Here is a 15,397-nt window from a genome sequence, read left to right as displayed (position 1 = left end):
AAACCTGTGGCCTCATTGGACTACAACTCCCTTCATTCCTGACCATCGGTAATGCTGGCCGATGATGATGATGCCAGTGGGAGAATCACAGGTTCAAGCCCTTGCCCTGATGCAAATGCACCTACATTTTGCACCTAGAGCAACGGCAAAAAGTGCAGATTCTTAGTGTATATCTTGTAAGAGCTTTTACAAGGCACGCTTTAAACGGAAAAGGAAACAAGGCAGCTGAACTTGTTTTTTCCAATGGGCCATTTTACTATTGGGCAAAAATGAATTGGTGGTTAATAATCTTCCACTTTTATCTCAAGCAGAAAATGCATTTCTCATGAAGTTACTGGAAAGAAGAAGATAGATTTTCCTTTCTTTTCGATACAAATCCAGAGAAAATTTAGTTCATCCATGGAATAGAAGCAGGGCCTCCAAGTATTCCTGGCCCAAGTCCAGCAGGCTGGCTCCAGGGTCCAGGTTTCTTTATCACCCTCCCTCCTGCCCCTTTCTCTGCAAAGCCCTCTGGCACTGGCCTGGCATTGATTTCATGCCTATAGTTAGCTGTTCTTCCATTGTAATCCCAGCACACAAAGAGACATGCTCGGCAGTGGGGGGAGCGGGGCCTCTGTAGGACAAAAGCCAAACATTGCACGCTATCAACCCCTGCTTTACCTAATTAGGCCATGGCCAAAGCTTCAAGCGTCAGGGGCTTCTGGCAGTAGACTAGGCTTTATATAGCCTCCTCAACATGGCTGTTCGGTTATCATGTCTTCCTCCTTGCTCCTCTACAATTGGGCCTCAGCCACCCCAACATTCCTCTGCAGCTGTGAGGTAGCCATTTCAATATCCTCCCCTTATCCTATCAGCTGCCTTTTTCTCTACCTCTACTTAGCTAAACCTCATCTCCTTCCTTCAAGTCATTATCCTTCATTGGGCAACCACACCGTATCTCTATTCTCTCTTTTAATCCCTCCACTCCACTAGGGATGGAAGGATCTGTCAATTTTTTGTCCTAGTTTCTCATTTTTCCAATCTTGGCTCCACATTTTGCAGCAATTTGTGACTTTAAAAAAAAATCCTCATGAAAATCCACCAGCATTTTAGTGCAAATGTACCCCGATAAACACATTTCTGGATGCAGTTTTGACTAATGTGCACATTTTTGCAAGCAATTTTCCCTAGTAAAATGCGTTTTTTGTTCTTTTTCACATCCATTTTTGCACACTTTGCATATGTATGTATGTACAGTATGTATGAGAGAATTTCAAAGCATAGCTATGTTTCAGTTTGCATATTGTTTTGGAAAGTGTGGATTTGAAAGATTCAGCTTCAAATGAGAACCTGAATACAATCCCCGCCATCCTTACTCACAAATAGGCATTGCTCCCGAATTTCTTTGGATGTTGACTCCATGAGTTCTATGTGTTAAAAGTGAAATGGTGAAAATGATATGTGTCACTCTAACAGAGCAATATTTTGCTTGTGATAGGTGGCCTGCAACGCCTTGTGACCATCCAAGCTGCATACAACCTACCAGACACATCTGGGGGCCTATCAGGCAATGGAAGAAACCCATGTCTGATAGCAGCCACAATACCAGGTTATAGCTATGAAAACTAGGCAGGATGACTATACATTATCTGAACACCCATTGCTGGGAAACATGAGCAGGAGAATACTATTGCACCAATGTCCTGCTTGTGAGATTCCCAGAGGCATCAGAATGCATGGGGAAACATGATGGCTGGCTTTTGGTCTGCTCCAGAAGGGCTCATCTCATGTTCCAATATGATGTTCTTAGGGGAGCTGTTATGGAACACCTGGCAAGATGCAACACGCAATTGTTGAACAGTGTCATGTTCATGGGTCATTAATTGTGCAGGCTTGCTTTAGTTTCACTCTGCCATCCTGGGATATTTGCTATGGAAATGGATTGGTTGAACAGGGACCCCCACCCCACCCCAATTTTGTGCCCTAGTAATAACTAGTCACATTCAAAGAAGCAGACAGGAAATACAAATAAACAACATATGAGCAGCCACACAATGAGAGGAATTTTCTGCCCTACTTTTTGTTGGCAGTGTACTCTTGGAAGGGCTATGGCAGCTGTTAGCTGACATGTAAGAGCCAGAAATTCTGCGCGCTCTCTCTCTCTCTTAGGCAACAAACTGAAGGGAGTGTAAAGATCCTACAGCGCAGCCAAACCATTTGGATTTCTCAAACAGGGAGACAGGGGCGTTTCCTCTGCCTACAGTTTCTTTTCATGCATAACCAATATTGCGAGACCAGGAAAGAATATCAGACCTTGCATCTTAAGGGCACTCCCAGATGACCTGTTTATTTACATTCATCCTAATTTCTTTGCAGGGAGATTAAATGATGCTGGCTACTTAATTCTCTCTGAATTGTTTGCAGGGAGGATAGATGATGTTGCCTCAAAGGAAGGGTTATCCTACCCTTTCCACTGCATCCTGTCACTTTCTTTACAGCAAAAGGCCACAGCCTTTGTGGGGATGGGGACTTGTTGCACAAGAGCTCCCAGTCAACTATAATTGCACAACTTGCATTTGCCGGTATGTGATTGAATCCCACCGCAATATAGTTTGGAAGTTCCCTAGCTCGCAGGCAATACAAAACAGAAAAGAGGACTTATAAAGACAGAACTTACGTGATGAGCATAGACTGGTTCTCACGATCTGGAAGACAAGAAGCAGGACTGTTAGACTCAGTTACTTTCAGGCTCTGCCACTCGTTCTTCATATTATGCTTCCAGACAGGAAAGGTCCTAGCACAATCTGATCACTGCTTTGCTTTTTCAATGTTAAGCTATATGAAAAATTGCTGTTGACTGTCGACGTTGTCCATGGCATCATAGTTTTTGTGTGTGTGCACATTCCACTAAGGCCACATGCATACACTACATTTAAAGCACTAGGGTACCACATTTAAACAGTCATGGATTTCCTCCAAAGAATTCTGGGAGCTGTAGTTTGTTAAGCATGCTAACAGTTGTTAGAAGAGCCCTATCCCCTACTATAGAGCCAATTCCTAGTTGCCTGGGAAGAGAAATTGATGGTTAAACCACTCTTGAGGATTATATCTCTGTGAGGGGAACAGGAGGGGTCTCCCAACACTTCTTAGCACCCATAACAAACTACAGCTCCCATAATTCTTTAAAGGAAGCCAATGCTGTTTTAAAGTGGTATCATCGTGCTTTAAATGTATGGTGTGAATCTGAATACTTCATCATCCACCGTAATATATCTGGCCTTAGTTCCCTCCACTCCAGTATCATGGTGGGACTTAACCAGGATTCAACCTGACTATCCCTCCCTACATAGGAAGCCGCTTTATTCTTCTGAGTCACACCATTAGCCCATCTAGCTAAATACGGTCAACAGTGACTAGCTGCAGCTGCCCAGGATTTCAGACGAAATATTTCCCAGCCCTACCTGGAGATGCCAGGGATTGAACCTGGTGCCGTCTGCAGGCAAAACAGCTGTTCTGCTACTGAGCTTCAGCTCTTTTCTTCCAGTCTAGTTCTTCTTTACTGAACATGCCTGCAGCTGTAGATGACTGTACTCAAACTGGTAGCCAATCCCTGTTTTATCTCAGTGATTCCAGCTGAGAAGGAAATTAGGGCTAGCACTCAGCCACCCGTTCAGCTGCAACTCAAGTTTATAGCCCTATTTCCATTCTTATTCTCCTATACTCATAAGTACACCGCCCCGCCCCGGTGCTTCTATGGTGCCAAACTAGTTTTTGTGGCACTCCCAAGGTCCCCTAAAATTTGACCCTTTAAAAATTTAATTATTATTGTTTTCCTGTGCTCTTGTAGTCTTCAGCTTTGATTCTGTGATGCCAAAAAATGTGACGCGCACACGCACACCCTCCTGCCCCAAAATGTCCCTTAAAAAAAGACCACACACACTTTGACCACACACACTTTCACATAAGTGTGACCTGCAGTGGGTTGAACACAGGTCACAGGTCAATTAGCCACCCCTGCCATATAGCAATGCAAAAGAAATTCGCAACACATCAAAGAGAATGACCAATATGCAAGGCAGAAGCTCTGCTGATGCAATGGGTTTTGAAGCATACAACAGAATTTCTTCCTCTTCCTCTCCCCTCCAGCCTTCTGCATCAGCCCAAGGGAGTTGTGGGACCCTCCAAGGCAGATTTTGTGAGAGCACAGGGGAAGGAAACCATACTGGCGCAGCCCTAGAATCCCAGCCTAACCTTCTTACTTATTTGAATTCCATATGCACAGAGTTTCTGATGCAGGGGAACATTCAAACATGCCAACAGTGCTACAGTCCCTTCCTGAGTGCACATGCTTAGGAAGCGGGGTCACGAAGAGTCGGACAAGACTAAACGACTAAACAACAAAGTCTGCTAGCAGTGCAACATCTGAAGCAGGGAACACAGAAGATTACAGCAGTTTATTGACAGTAAAAACAACAACACAAGATGCATTTTGCTAATCGCCAAAATTTCTGCCATCTTCTGTCTCTTTCTCTCTGCTTCTTACATTAATTCTCACACACAGAAACAAACTGAAAGCATTTAGAAAATTAAGAGCTTCATTGCGTCTGCGACAAAGGACTGTTTTCCTCTCTGTGAATTTTGTATGCAAGAGAAGTATGAAGCTGATCAAATAAGAGTTGGGGCAATGCTAGGAATCTTTTAATGTAATGGCTAAGACTAGGCTAGTTTTGAACTTCCTTCCCACAACAATGAGACATTGGATAAGATACTTACTACGTAACATGTCGTTGTAGGCATTGTCTGCAATGGAATAAATGTGGGGCGGTGCCTCAGACCTCCGCTTGCCCTTATAGGCTGCTACCACAGGAGCAGTATAAACCGGAAGCCATTTATATGGGTTTATGGTGACACAGAACAAGCCTGAATAGGTCTGAGAGGAAAGAAAAAGTAAAAATACGTCACCATTTTGGAATGGGACAGAAGATGGCAGCCACCCCACCAACATATTTTGGACTTGTGTGTGATTATTCCTCAGGAACATCTTATTTTTGCTGCCATGAAGCCTAATATGAAGTAACTATAACAAATGCAGATTAAAAATGCACCCTATTAAATCTCTTTGCTTGCAACCCTGCTACTGAAACCTGAATTGGACCCCATGCTTGGGAACATATATTATTTAATCACTCTTCTGAGTCATGCAGTATCAACACTTGCATGTAGATATTCTCTCACACACATCTCTGGACATTTTATAAGTGAACATCTAATCAAAGGTACCAAGCAGCTACTTTCTATGTGTCTAGAACCAAAATTTGGGGAACATTTCTAATCTAATCGAAGTTAAAGCGGGGGGTGGGGTGGGATTTTGTGACACAAACCTTGCTATTTGGGATAGCAAAAGGGTGTGAATTTGGAGAAAGCTGTTCTGGGTCTTTTGATTCAGACATAGGACATGGTGCCCTTGTCTTACTTACGTAGATCATCCACTTGGCATAACGCCGTTTCAGGTTATGCAGCACAGAGGCCTCATTGAGATGAGTTAACATAGCCATGTCTTCAATCATGTCAAATTTAGGAGGATTCACTTGTTGAATGTCATCCTCCTTTACAACGACAGTCTGCAGGGATTAAACAGAAACATTTTGGTAAAGGGATTTCTTAAGAAATGTTTTCTTTTCTTAACAAGGATGTTGAACTGCAGTGGTGGAATGGTGCAATTTATTCTTGCTTATTATTAAATCCAATAAAAATGTATTTTGAAAAACGAGGTGCTGTTTGCGTCAGATTTTCATATTGCCATCCTTGGTTTGTTCGTGTTGTTTTCTCTGCTTTGGTTTTATCTTGTGAGTGTAATGAAAGTCTCTAATAATTACTACAAAAAGAAAAGCAAAGGAGGTGCTGCTGAAACCCATAAGCAGGAAATAAAAGTGATGGATTTCCCCTTCATTTGAAGACTTTTGTTTAAGAGGGCTTTTAAAAAGTTTGGCCTAAAGGCTGCACTGCCACCAGTCATCACGCATAACATTTGGACATTGTGTTTCATGGAACAGATGAGCCTCTGGTCCTTTGCAACTCTCTGTTCCTAGAATTTCAGTAATATCCTCCTATGAAACTTCCTTTGTGGTATTGGCCATACTCAAGGAGCACTTTAGAGTAATTCTCCAGCTCTTTCTCCTAGACTAGAAATATATGAAGACAGACTCTTGGTCGCAGCACTTTATTGGGCAAGGACTAGCAACCCAGCTCCACATATGGGACATGGAAGTAAATCCCATTGACTTTCAAGAGTGGAGCCTTAGGGATTTAATAGGGCTTAGTCACATCTTGCCGTGACTCCTGTAATTGCACTTCAAGTGCTCCTGTGGTGTAATGCAGCGGCTGCTGTCAAGGGTTTCTATGGATAAATATAACCTAAACAAAATAATATGCCACAGGGTTTTAATCAGGAAGGTTCGAGGTTATTTAGACAAACAGCTGAAGTATACAATTCATTACTTATAATAACTGGAATTAGTTTGATCCTATAAATCTAAGAACTGGAATAACTATCATATTACACATCTGTGCCTGATGAGAATGAATTGCATTTAACAAATGTTGCAGCTCATGTGAAAAGAAAGCCTTGCCAGTATCAGCTTAATTAGGCAGACATGACTAGTGATTAAAAACGTAACAAAAGAACCTGGAAGCTCATAGCTAGGCATTAGTGGAAGTCTGCTGAGAAGTAGATAGCTGGTCCCAAGGATTGAAAACAATATTAGTTATATATCTTATATCTGTTTGTTTGGTTATTAATAATTGGATTCTAAGCTATGCTGTCCCTAGAGATCATGATAGTTAACAATGATATTGGAGCCGAAGTATAACATATGCTAAAATATATTCTTAAAATTCCTATATCAACATAAAATGACCTGGAACAAACCTTGGTTATAGCTCATGGTTAGTGAGGAGAGAGCTAAACCATGAACCCAGACTAAGAAAACATGCTAAGTCAGACCATGGTTTGCTCAGCACTGTCCAGGTCTAAAAAAGACAAGGGAAGAGCTAAGGGGGAGTGAGCTCCCCTCCAGGACCCCACACATTCACAGCCTTAGTAAGCCCTACTTTAACTTTCTGTGTCATGGGACCCAGCCCAATAAGTCAGCTAGTGTGTTTGTAGTGGTGGTGGCCAACCACAGCATGCTCTCCCCAGGGTGATATGCCTAGCACCTGTTTTAATGACTTTTAGGCACCAGTTGAAGATCCCCCACGGTTTTAATAATACTGTTTTTATCAGTTTGTTGCTGGTTTGTTGCTGATGTTATTGTTGGGTGTCTCTTATTGCTGTTTTCCCATCATTTTTAACGCAGTATTTGGTTTTAAGTCAATTGCTTTAATTCTTGCTACTAGCAAATGGTAAAATAGAAATGTTAAATAAACATCATTGGCTTATTGAATTTGCCCCACAGAACAGTGGCTCTCCAGGGTCTCTGAGACAGGTCCTCCCTTGCCACACCAGGAGGTGCCAAGGAAGGAACGTGGGATATTATCCATGCATAATATGTGTTCAGCCTCTGAGCTCGTGGTTGCCATCTGGTGCATTTCCATTGGGAAGAAAATTCTAGATCTGGAGGAGCGTAACCCAAATTAGTGTATTGTCCTAAAAGGTAATGGGAAGTATGTGTAGAGCTGAATCTACAGATGCTTGGATCAACAAGATACAGGGATGTTGTTGTTGTTGTTTTATTCATCTTTATGCACAGTTCATCAACCAGAGCTGCAAGGAAAATCTCAGTACTACAGCTAGGTTGAAAGCAAAAGCTACCCAAAGCCTGAAGCGGGAAGCCATTAGCCATCTTGCTCTCACTCAGAAATAGAAGTTTGAAGATAAGAGTTATTAGATGTTGAATCAACATCAAGAGAAGGTTTTGATTAGGACTGCAACATATAAGTGATTCAGCAGTTTGATTAATGGGCTCAAATATTTTTAGTGACGATGTACCCCATCTAATTTGATGGACAGCTGATAATAATTTTTAATTCCTGTGCATAATAAACAAAAATGCAGGTGGCAAACACACCATCTTAAATTAGATATTTCTTTTTGTCTCTCACCAAGTAGGTCTATTTGGATGTTTGCCTGTTGAAGGTAAAGTGGGGTCCAATGTAGTAATCCCTGCCAGCTGCAGCCTCAGACCTTAATGTGCTGTGTGGAAGGGCGGAAGGAAGATTGTGAATTCTCCCTATAACCAGGAACATCAATCACAAGGGGTTTCCAATTGCAGTGAGGCATCTAAGTGCTCTCAGCCAAATGCACTTAGAATTTCTTTTTAGACTTTTCTTTCCTGAATAATGTGGGAAGGTTAGGGTGGTTTCCACAGGGCCAACATGTGTGGGAAAGTTGAAGACGGGGCCAGTCCTTGCTCCCCGGCACCTGCTGCACACTTTATCCTCCCCATAGAGGACATTAGCCCAGATAAGGCTAACAGGGAACATCTATTCTAAAAATGTCTGCTGCACCACACACAACCATCATCCTAAAAAAGGGATGATTTTTAATGCTTTTTCCTCACATGTCAATTTAATTGGGGACTGGTTAATTAATGGACTAACTAAATGGACTAATTATATTAATTGACTAAGATTAACTGAAAGACTGACCTAGTGGATTTTTTAGCAGCTGCTAGGTTATTAAAAACTATCGAGCATTCTGCCACCTTGGAGGGCAACTCAATAAAGGCAATAGAAATCAGAGTACAAACTTCATTCCCATTTAAATTAATGTAGCTACTGAGTACTGTGAATAGATATAGCACCATAGAAATCAAGCAAAGATATCAACATTGTGTTGCTTGCTTATCCACTTGCAGGAGCCCTTTTCAAGCATTCAGTCTAGAGATAATATAACAGAGGGCATTGCATGTCCATATGTCTGTGTATGAGATATGAAGATATGCGTGTTATGGGCAAAGCCTGTGACTGCAATGCCTGATTATCCTAGACTGAATGCCTGGTAAGGGTTAGTGTAAACTGTCATAAAATTGCTTTTTTAAAGCCTAATGGGTATTTATAGTACTAGCAGCAGCAGTAGCATCAGTTCAGAATAAATGTTAAAAAAATCATTTTCTACAGATATCTTGCTTGTTAAGTCAGTCAATTCCCTGAAAAAAATAATGACTGACAAGTCTACAATGAATACATCATTTACAAAAAAAAAAAACAATTTAGGTGATTTCTATTTCTTATGTGTAGATTGATAGACCACAGCTTATCTGAGAAGAAAACCTAGCCTATTATTTTCCTATTATTTTCTGAACCAAGCTGGATAATCAAATCCATTGTAGCAACCAGATAAACAAAATAAGTCATTACGGCTATGGAATGTTGTCACAGCTGTCAGGTTGAGACAGTTGATTGCCTGAGGGTAAATTAGGGGACAAGGAAAGGTATTTCACTAATTCTTTCAACACTTTTCCTTAAAAGGAATCTTCTTGAAACTATATGCTTGTACTACAGTGGTACCTCAGTTTAAGTACCGGAAGTCTGTACTTAACCTGAAGCGTACTTAACCTGAAGCGAACTTTGCCATTGAAAGTAATGGAAAGTGGATTAATCCGTTCCAGACGGTCCACGGAGTACTTAAACTGAAAGTACTCAAACCGAAGCGTACTTAAACCGAGGTATGACTGTATTTGGAAAGATTGAGTTGTAAGGAAAATTCATGTCGAAGTCATAAATTTCATCGACAACCAAACTGTTTTTCATTGCTAAATTGAAACTATGTTGTTCTGCTGTTGAATTAATGTATGTGAAGTTCCTCTCATATTTAGGAAAAAAGCACTATAAAAATATATTAGGAGTAGGAGTACTGTTACTGTTACTACTGATATGAGTAGTAGTAGCAGTACTACTATTGTGAGAGGGAGGCAGGCAGGCAAGGATAGCATCTGCTCCTATTCCAGGAAAATAATTCCAGTATAAATAATTGAAATAAATAATAATTATTTCATTTGACTGTGTAGCAGGTGGTTCTTGCATACAGCAGTGGCATAGTTTCTGCTCTTTTGTGTCTTTGTCTCACAATATTCCAGGATTTTAGTTTATGTTTGTTTTTATTAAAAGATTTGTAAACAGCTGTTCAGGACATAAAAGCCATCACAGGGCAGTGTGCAGTTCTCAGGAAAGCATAATGGGCACTAAGGAAATACATGGCACTAAGGAAATAGTTCCATCAGTGCAAGCGTTTCCGCTTGCCTGACGGAACAAAATCTCCTCTCCTTGTGCTGTTCTGAGGAAACGTCTGGCCCTCCAGAGCAGATTTAGAGGAGGGCAGGGCAGTGAGGGGATAGGAGAGAAGGGGAGGGACTTTGTTATGCTAGTGGGTAGTTGAAAATCTATAATCAATCCTAAAAGAGATTCACCCTTTAAAATGAGTACAAATGAACCCTAGAGACAGCAGATTGAAATGTTAAAATCTTAACCCAGCTTTCAAAGTAATGATGAAGCCACACAAATTTCAAGCCTGGTCTTAACAGGGAGCACTACATGGGAGGGAATGATAATGAGGTTATTTCCCATGCTTGAGGAGTTGTTGTTTTTTTATAAGACATCTGAAAGCAGCCCTGCATAGGGGAGTTTTTGATGTTGTTTTATTGTGTTTTATATTTTCTTGGAAGCTGCCCAGAGTGGCTGGGCAACCCAGTCAGATGGACAGCATATACATAATAAAAATCATCATCATCATCAACCAAACAAAATCATTGCGCCTCTCCCGTGTGATCTGTCCCAGAAAAGTAGTGTGTGATGGAGCCCTGGGAAGCGCCTGTAACATAAGATTCTTATGATTCTTGATGATTGCAGAAGCATCAGTAAGAACTGTGGCCACTGTGACATGTTTTAGCATATTTCATCTCCCTCCTTTCCTCTGCCATATGCCCTCATGCAGGCTCTCTTTCCTTTTCAATTCCTCCCTGCCACATTTTGCACCCCCCACCCCATCAGTGTGGAATTCTTTTACCTTTTTGTCTTTAGTTTCCACGGTGACTTTGCCACCGGAGGATTCTTTGATTTCAACTTCAACATATGCTTCCTTTTCATCCGGGATCCAGGCCCTCTTCTTTCCTTTATGATCCCCGAAAGAGACAAGAGAAATGAGAGCACTCCGGAAAAGGGCCGAATAAGGGTTGCCATTCTTAGTAGATTCCATACCGTACATGCACATATAAAATTTAGCAGTACAATTGAACACAATAGCATTCTCCTCCTTTCGTTTTCCAGCCAATGGACCTGGAAATCCTGGGTATTGAAAGCTGATTTTGTGTAATTCTCAAAAAACAAAAAAAACAAAAAAACCAGCCCATCTTGTTTTAGGATTGATTTGTGTATTTTGCTGCTACCTTATACAGTATGTGGTAAATCATGAATCAAGGGCTAGAGCAGGGATATTTAAGCAAGCCTTCCTAACTCAAATTTGTTGCACAATACTGAATAACCATGTTTCAAACTCAAATTTGTAATAATAGTATTCATATATATATATATTTGTTGAAAGCATTTTTACCCTGCCCTCCAGGTGAAAAAGGCTTCCAGAGTGACTTGCAAACACAACAAATAAGATGTTGGATTAGATTTTATGGCTTGCTTTTTTTAAAAAAAAAATACCATGGAAGTTATCCAGAAGTCTTAAGATTATAGAAGTACACCAACATTTATATGTTATAATGGCTTATAAATCTTTTAAAATATAGATAAAAAACACCAAGTATCCCTCATAATCAAAAGGGACGCAGGTGGCGCGGTGGGTTAAACCACTGAGCCTAGGGATTGCTGATCAGAAGGTTGGCGGTTCGAATCCCTGCGATGGGGTGAGCTCCCGTTGCTCGGTCCCAGCTCCTGCCAACCTAGCAGTTTGAGAGCACATCAAAGTACAAGTAGATGCTGATCAGAAGGTCGGTGGTTCGAATCCCTGCAACGGGGTCAGCTCCCGTTGCTCGGTCCCAGCTCCTGCCAACCTAGCAGTTCGAAAGCACATCAAAGTGGAAGTAGATAAATAGGGACCGCTACAGCAGGAAGGTAAACGGCGTTTCCGTGTGCTGCTCTGGTTCGCCAGAAGCGGCTTTGTCATGCTGGCCACATGACCCGGAAGCTGTACGCCAGCTCCCTCGGCCAATAACGCGAGATGAGCGCCACAACCCCAGAGTCGGTTACGACTGGACCTAATGGTCAGGGGTCCCTTCACCTTTTTATCCCTCATAATCAGGTGTGGTTTTTTTAAAAAAAACTTCCAAAGATTGGACACAGATTTTTGAAATCCTGGCCAAATGCATAATTATTTCAGCTCTATCAAAGGCAAACTTGCATTTGTCAGATAAATGTTTGTGATTAAAAAAAAAATCCAAGGATGTGTAGAAGAGACAGTGGCTACAATTATGAGCATAGTTAGGCTGCCCATATCCCATTGACTTCAGTGGGATTTAGGTGGATTAACTATGTGCATGATTGCAGGCAGTGATTGGCTGCATACACATTATACCTTTAAAGCATTCTTTCCTACTGGAGTTTACCCCTCACAGAGTTACTATTCTCAGCAGCTCTTAACAAACTACAGTGCCCATAATTCTTTGAAGGGGGAAATGTGCTTCAAGTGTTCTTTAAAGGCATAGTGTTTGTGCAACCATTATCTCGAATGATTTCAGAAATGGACTAGGAATTTCTAGAATCAGACACATGGAAGTTTGCTTTGGGACGATCCAGAAATGCATTGTTTCAAGAGATGCTGAAATATAGCAGGCCTTTCTAGATTTTGTCTGGTGACATTTGTCCCTGTTTCTGGATTTGCCTGTGACCCCAATCAGAGGGAAAATGTATTTTAGGACAAAGAAAGCAATATTATGTTCCTGCATTCCTTGTGCATTAGCATTGGGGTATTTATTCTGAAACCAAACAGATCACTCCTGTAAATTGTAACAATGGCAGTGAATAGCCCACATGTAATATGATAATGGCAGAGGTGGAAAGAATGAGTATCCATTTCTGGATACTCCTGCAGTCAATTGTTTATCCCCAGTGTGACAGATGGTTAAGAAACAGCTTCCCAAACTAAATTCTCCACAGGTTTCTAGAAAGCAGATACCTCTGTCTCACCCAGTCCTTCCAGAAGTACTTTGTTCACGTGTCCAATTTACATATTACAGTAGTGGTGTAATTGTCAATCTCACTAAAGGTTTACCTGCAAATTGCAATATGGAGCTGTATGATTAGTAGAACTTCTATAGTTGCAATCAGATTTCATAAATGTTTGATTCAAATACTCTAAAATTAATGGGGTTTAATCTGCAGCAACACTGGGAAAACAAATGTTCTCCTAGGACGAACGCTTATAATCGCCCCAATACATATAAGCAAACGATAGCAACACTTGAGAAGAAAGTGAGAGAGGGGGTCATGGATACAAGATCCCTTGAGAACAGTAAAAGTTGCCTTACCATCAAATGGTAAATTGTGATATTTTAACATCTCCTCATAACTTTTCCGGAGGTACTCAGCCGCCTCCCCAAACTCAGCCATGTCCAACATAGACATCTTGCCTACTACAAGGAGTAGTGCTCAACAGCAGCAAACAGATAATCTGAACACTCTAGAACATTGAGAAGAGAGAACAGAAACAAAGCATTAGCCCACCAGCTAGCTAAATACATGCAGAAAAATGCTCTCCATTCACTTTCTATCCTACCTAAACATAGAAAAGATTCTTCCAATGTCAAAAGAAGAATTAGAACTTTCTTTCTTTCTTTCTTTCTTTCTTTCTTTCTTTCTTTCTTTCTTTCTTTCTTTCTTTCTTTCTTTCCTTTTTTCTTTCCTGGTATGTCCCTATAGGCTTCAGTCCATCAACTTGTACTACATCTAAACAGAATAAATACCTCACTCCAATGTATCAGCCTACTCCTTTTCTGCTGGGTGAACCAAAGCCAACTGTCTCTTGGCCAATGCATGCCTCATATATGGCAAACAACAGTTGTTTCAATATGTTCCTGGTACACTCCATCACACCTTTATTCCAAATCACTGACAAAGCAATTTGCTTAATTAATCTGGTGGCACAGTGATAGGATGACTTGCTTCTTGCCGAGACAATGACTTATTTTTACAAGATTCCCTTTGGTCCCTTTACGTGTATGTGTTTTAAATGAGAAAGCAAGAGTGCAAAAGATCTCTTAATATATATATATATATAGTAGGTGATCATGAATATGCATCCTTGCTGAAGAACATAAGAAGCAACTTGTTGGATCAAACCCAGCTCCAACTTACTCAACATTCTCTACAAAAATCCCAACAATCAGTAAGCACTGGTCAGTCAACTTGAAACTGGCTGGTGGTTCACTAGTGGATTGTGAGCTATCTACTGTCTGCTCCTTGCCAATTTACATCTCAGAGAGAGTTCTCTGCAGATGGTTCCTATACTTCTACTCTGATTGAGCTAATATCTTCAGACCTGTCCATGTATGAGTGGTAATCTGTATAGTTAGAAGCCTGGCTTTGCATGAACTCTCTATCAAATTAGTGAAGAAGTTTACTTGATGCATCCATTAATTTGACCAAATAAATGCCTAAGAAGACAAGGTTCCATTTAGAATTACAAAAGAGTGGTGAGTGCAGCTAGACCATTAACTCCTGCAGGACCACTCATTGTTTTATAAGTGGCTATTGTTGACAACATTCCAATAAAAAGTTGCTACAGCAAGAAATAGTTCTCATATTCAAGATCCATGCATGCTGAAACACAACATCAATAACACACACTGCTGCTACTGGCTTTACTGAACTCAAATCTTAATAAATGCACATTATTCTTTTATCTTTCCCTTTGAACTCACCAACCCTGCACCAGCATCATGAGTTAGCATTATAACCACAGACATCCTGTTCCTTATTCTCTTTTCCTTATGAAAAGTCATGCTAAGGAAGGTAAGGTAACAGCACAGAACAAACATGCAACACAGACATGCTTTTGATTACCAACCTTGGCTATGGGGCTGAGTGACTGTGTGTGTGTATGCTGTGAAGCCCCTTTTTATTGTGTCCCTCAAGGTCAGAGTAGGGAGAGATATGTCAGAAATTCCCATGTGTCATATCAGCTCCATTGGTGCTGCTGCCCTACTGCCCATAGAGACACAAAAGGCAAGAACTTTTATCTCTCTGCAAATGCGGGCTGGTTATTTTTACTCCTGTATTGTCAGGCGATTACAAAGGCAGAGAGTGGGGGCTCCAGCTTTGACAGGCAGCACAACCCTCTCTCGAGTCCCAGCCATTCTGTTCCAGAAGAGGAACACCACAAAATGCAATCGCTTAATTTGTTCTTTCAGCCCCTTCTGTTGCGATCGTTTCAACTTTCGACCACAGCCTTTGGCCTAGACTCATAACTTTAACGACC

The 15,397-nt window shown here is 41.1% G+C and overlaps 1 protein-coding gene across 1 annotated transcript in view; it reads right to left on the bottom strand.

Moving 5' to 3' along the window:
- Positions 1-15,129, bottom strand: part of MYH7B (myosin heavy chain 7B) — a 55,616-nt gene extending 40,487 nt beyond the window's left edge. Inside the window, exons 1-6 of the mRNA XM_035124249.2 lie at positions 14,987-15,129; positions 13,449-13,600; positions 10,982-11,085; positions 5,457-5,600; positions 4,753-4,909; positions 2,657-2,684 (exon numbers count right to left, since the gene is read on the bottom strand). Of these exons, the coding sequence (XP_034980140.1) occupies positions 2,657-2,684; positions 4,753-4,909; positions 5,457-5,600; positions 10,982-11,085; positions 13,449-13,545 (530 nt within the window). The 5' untranslated portion in view covers positions 13,546-13,600; positions 14,987-15,129. The remainder of the gene's footprint in view (positions 1-2,656; positions 2,685-4,752; positions 4,910-5,456; positions 5,601-10,981; positions 11,086-13,448; positions 13,601-14,986) is intronic.
- Positions 15,130-15,397: the final 268 nt, after the last annotated feature.

The sequence above is a fragment of the Zootoca vivipara genome, chromosome 7 (genome assembly GCF_965207765.1).
Source record: "Zootoca vivipara chromosome 7, rZooViv2.hap1.1, whole genome shotgun sequence".
In the NCBI taxonomy this organism is placed as follows: Eukaryota; Metazoa; Chordata; class Lepidosauria; order Squamata; family Lacertidae; genus Zootoca; species Zootoca vivipara.
The sequence above is the reverse complement of the archived record's forward strand: the minus strand, read 5'-3'. Positions and strand labels throughout refer to the sequence as shown.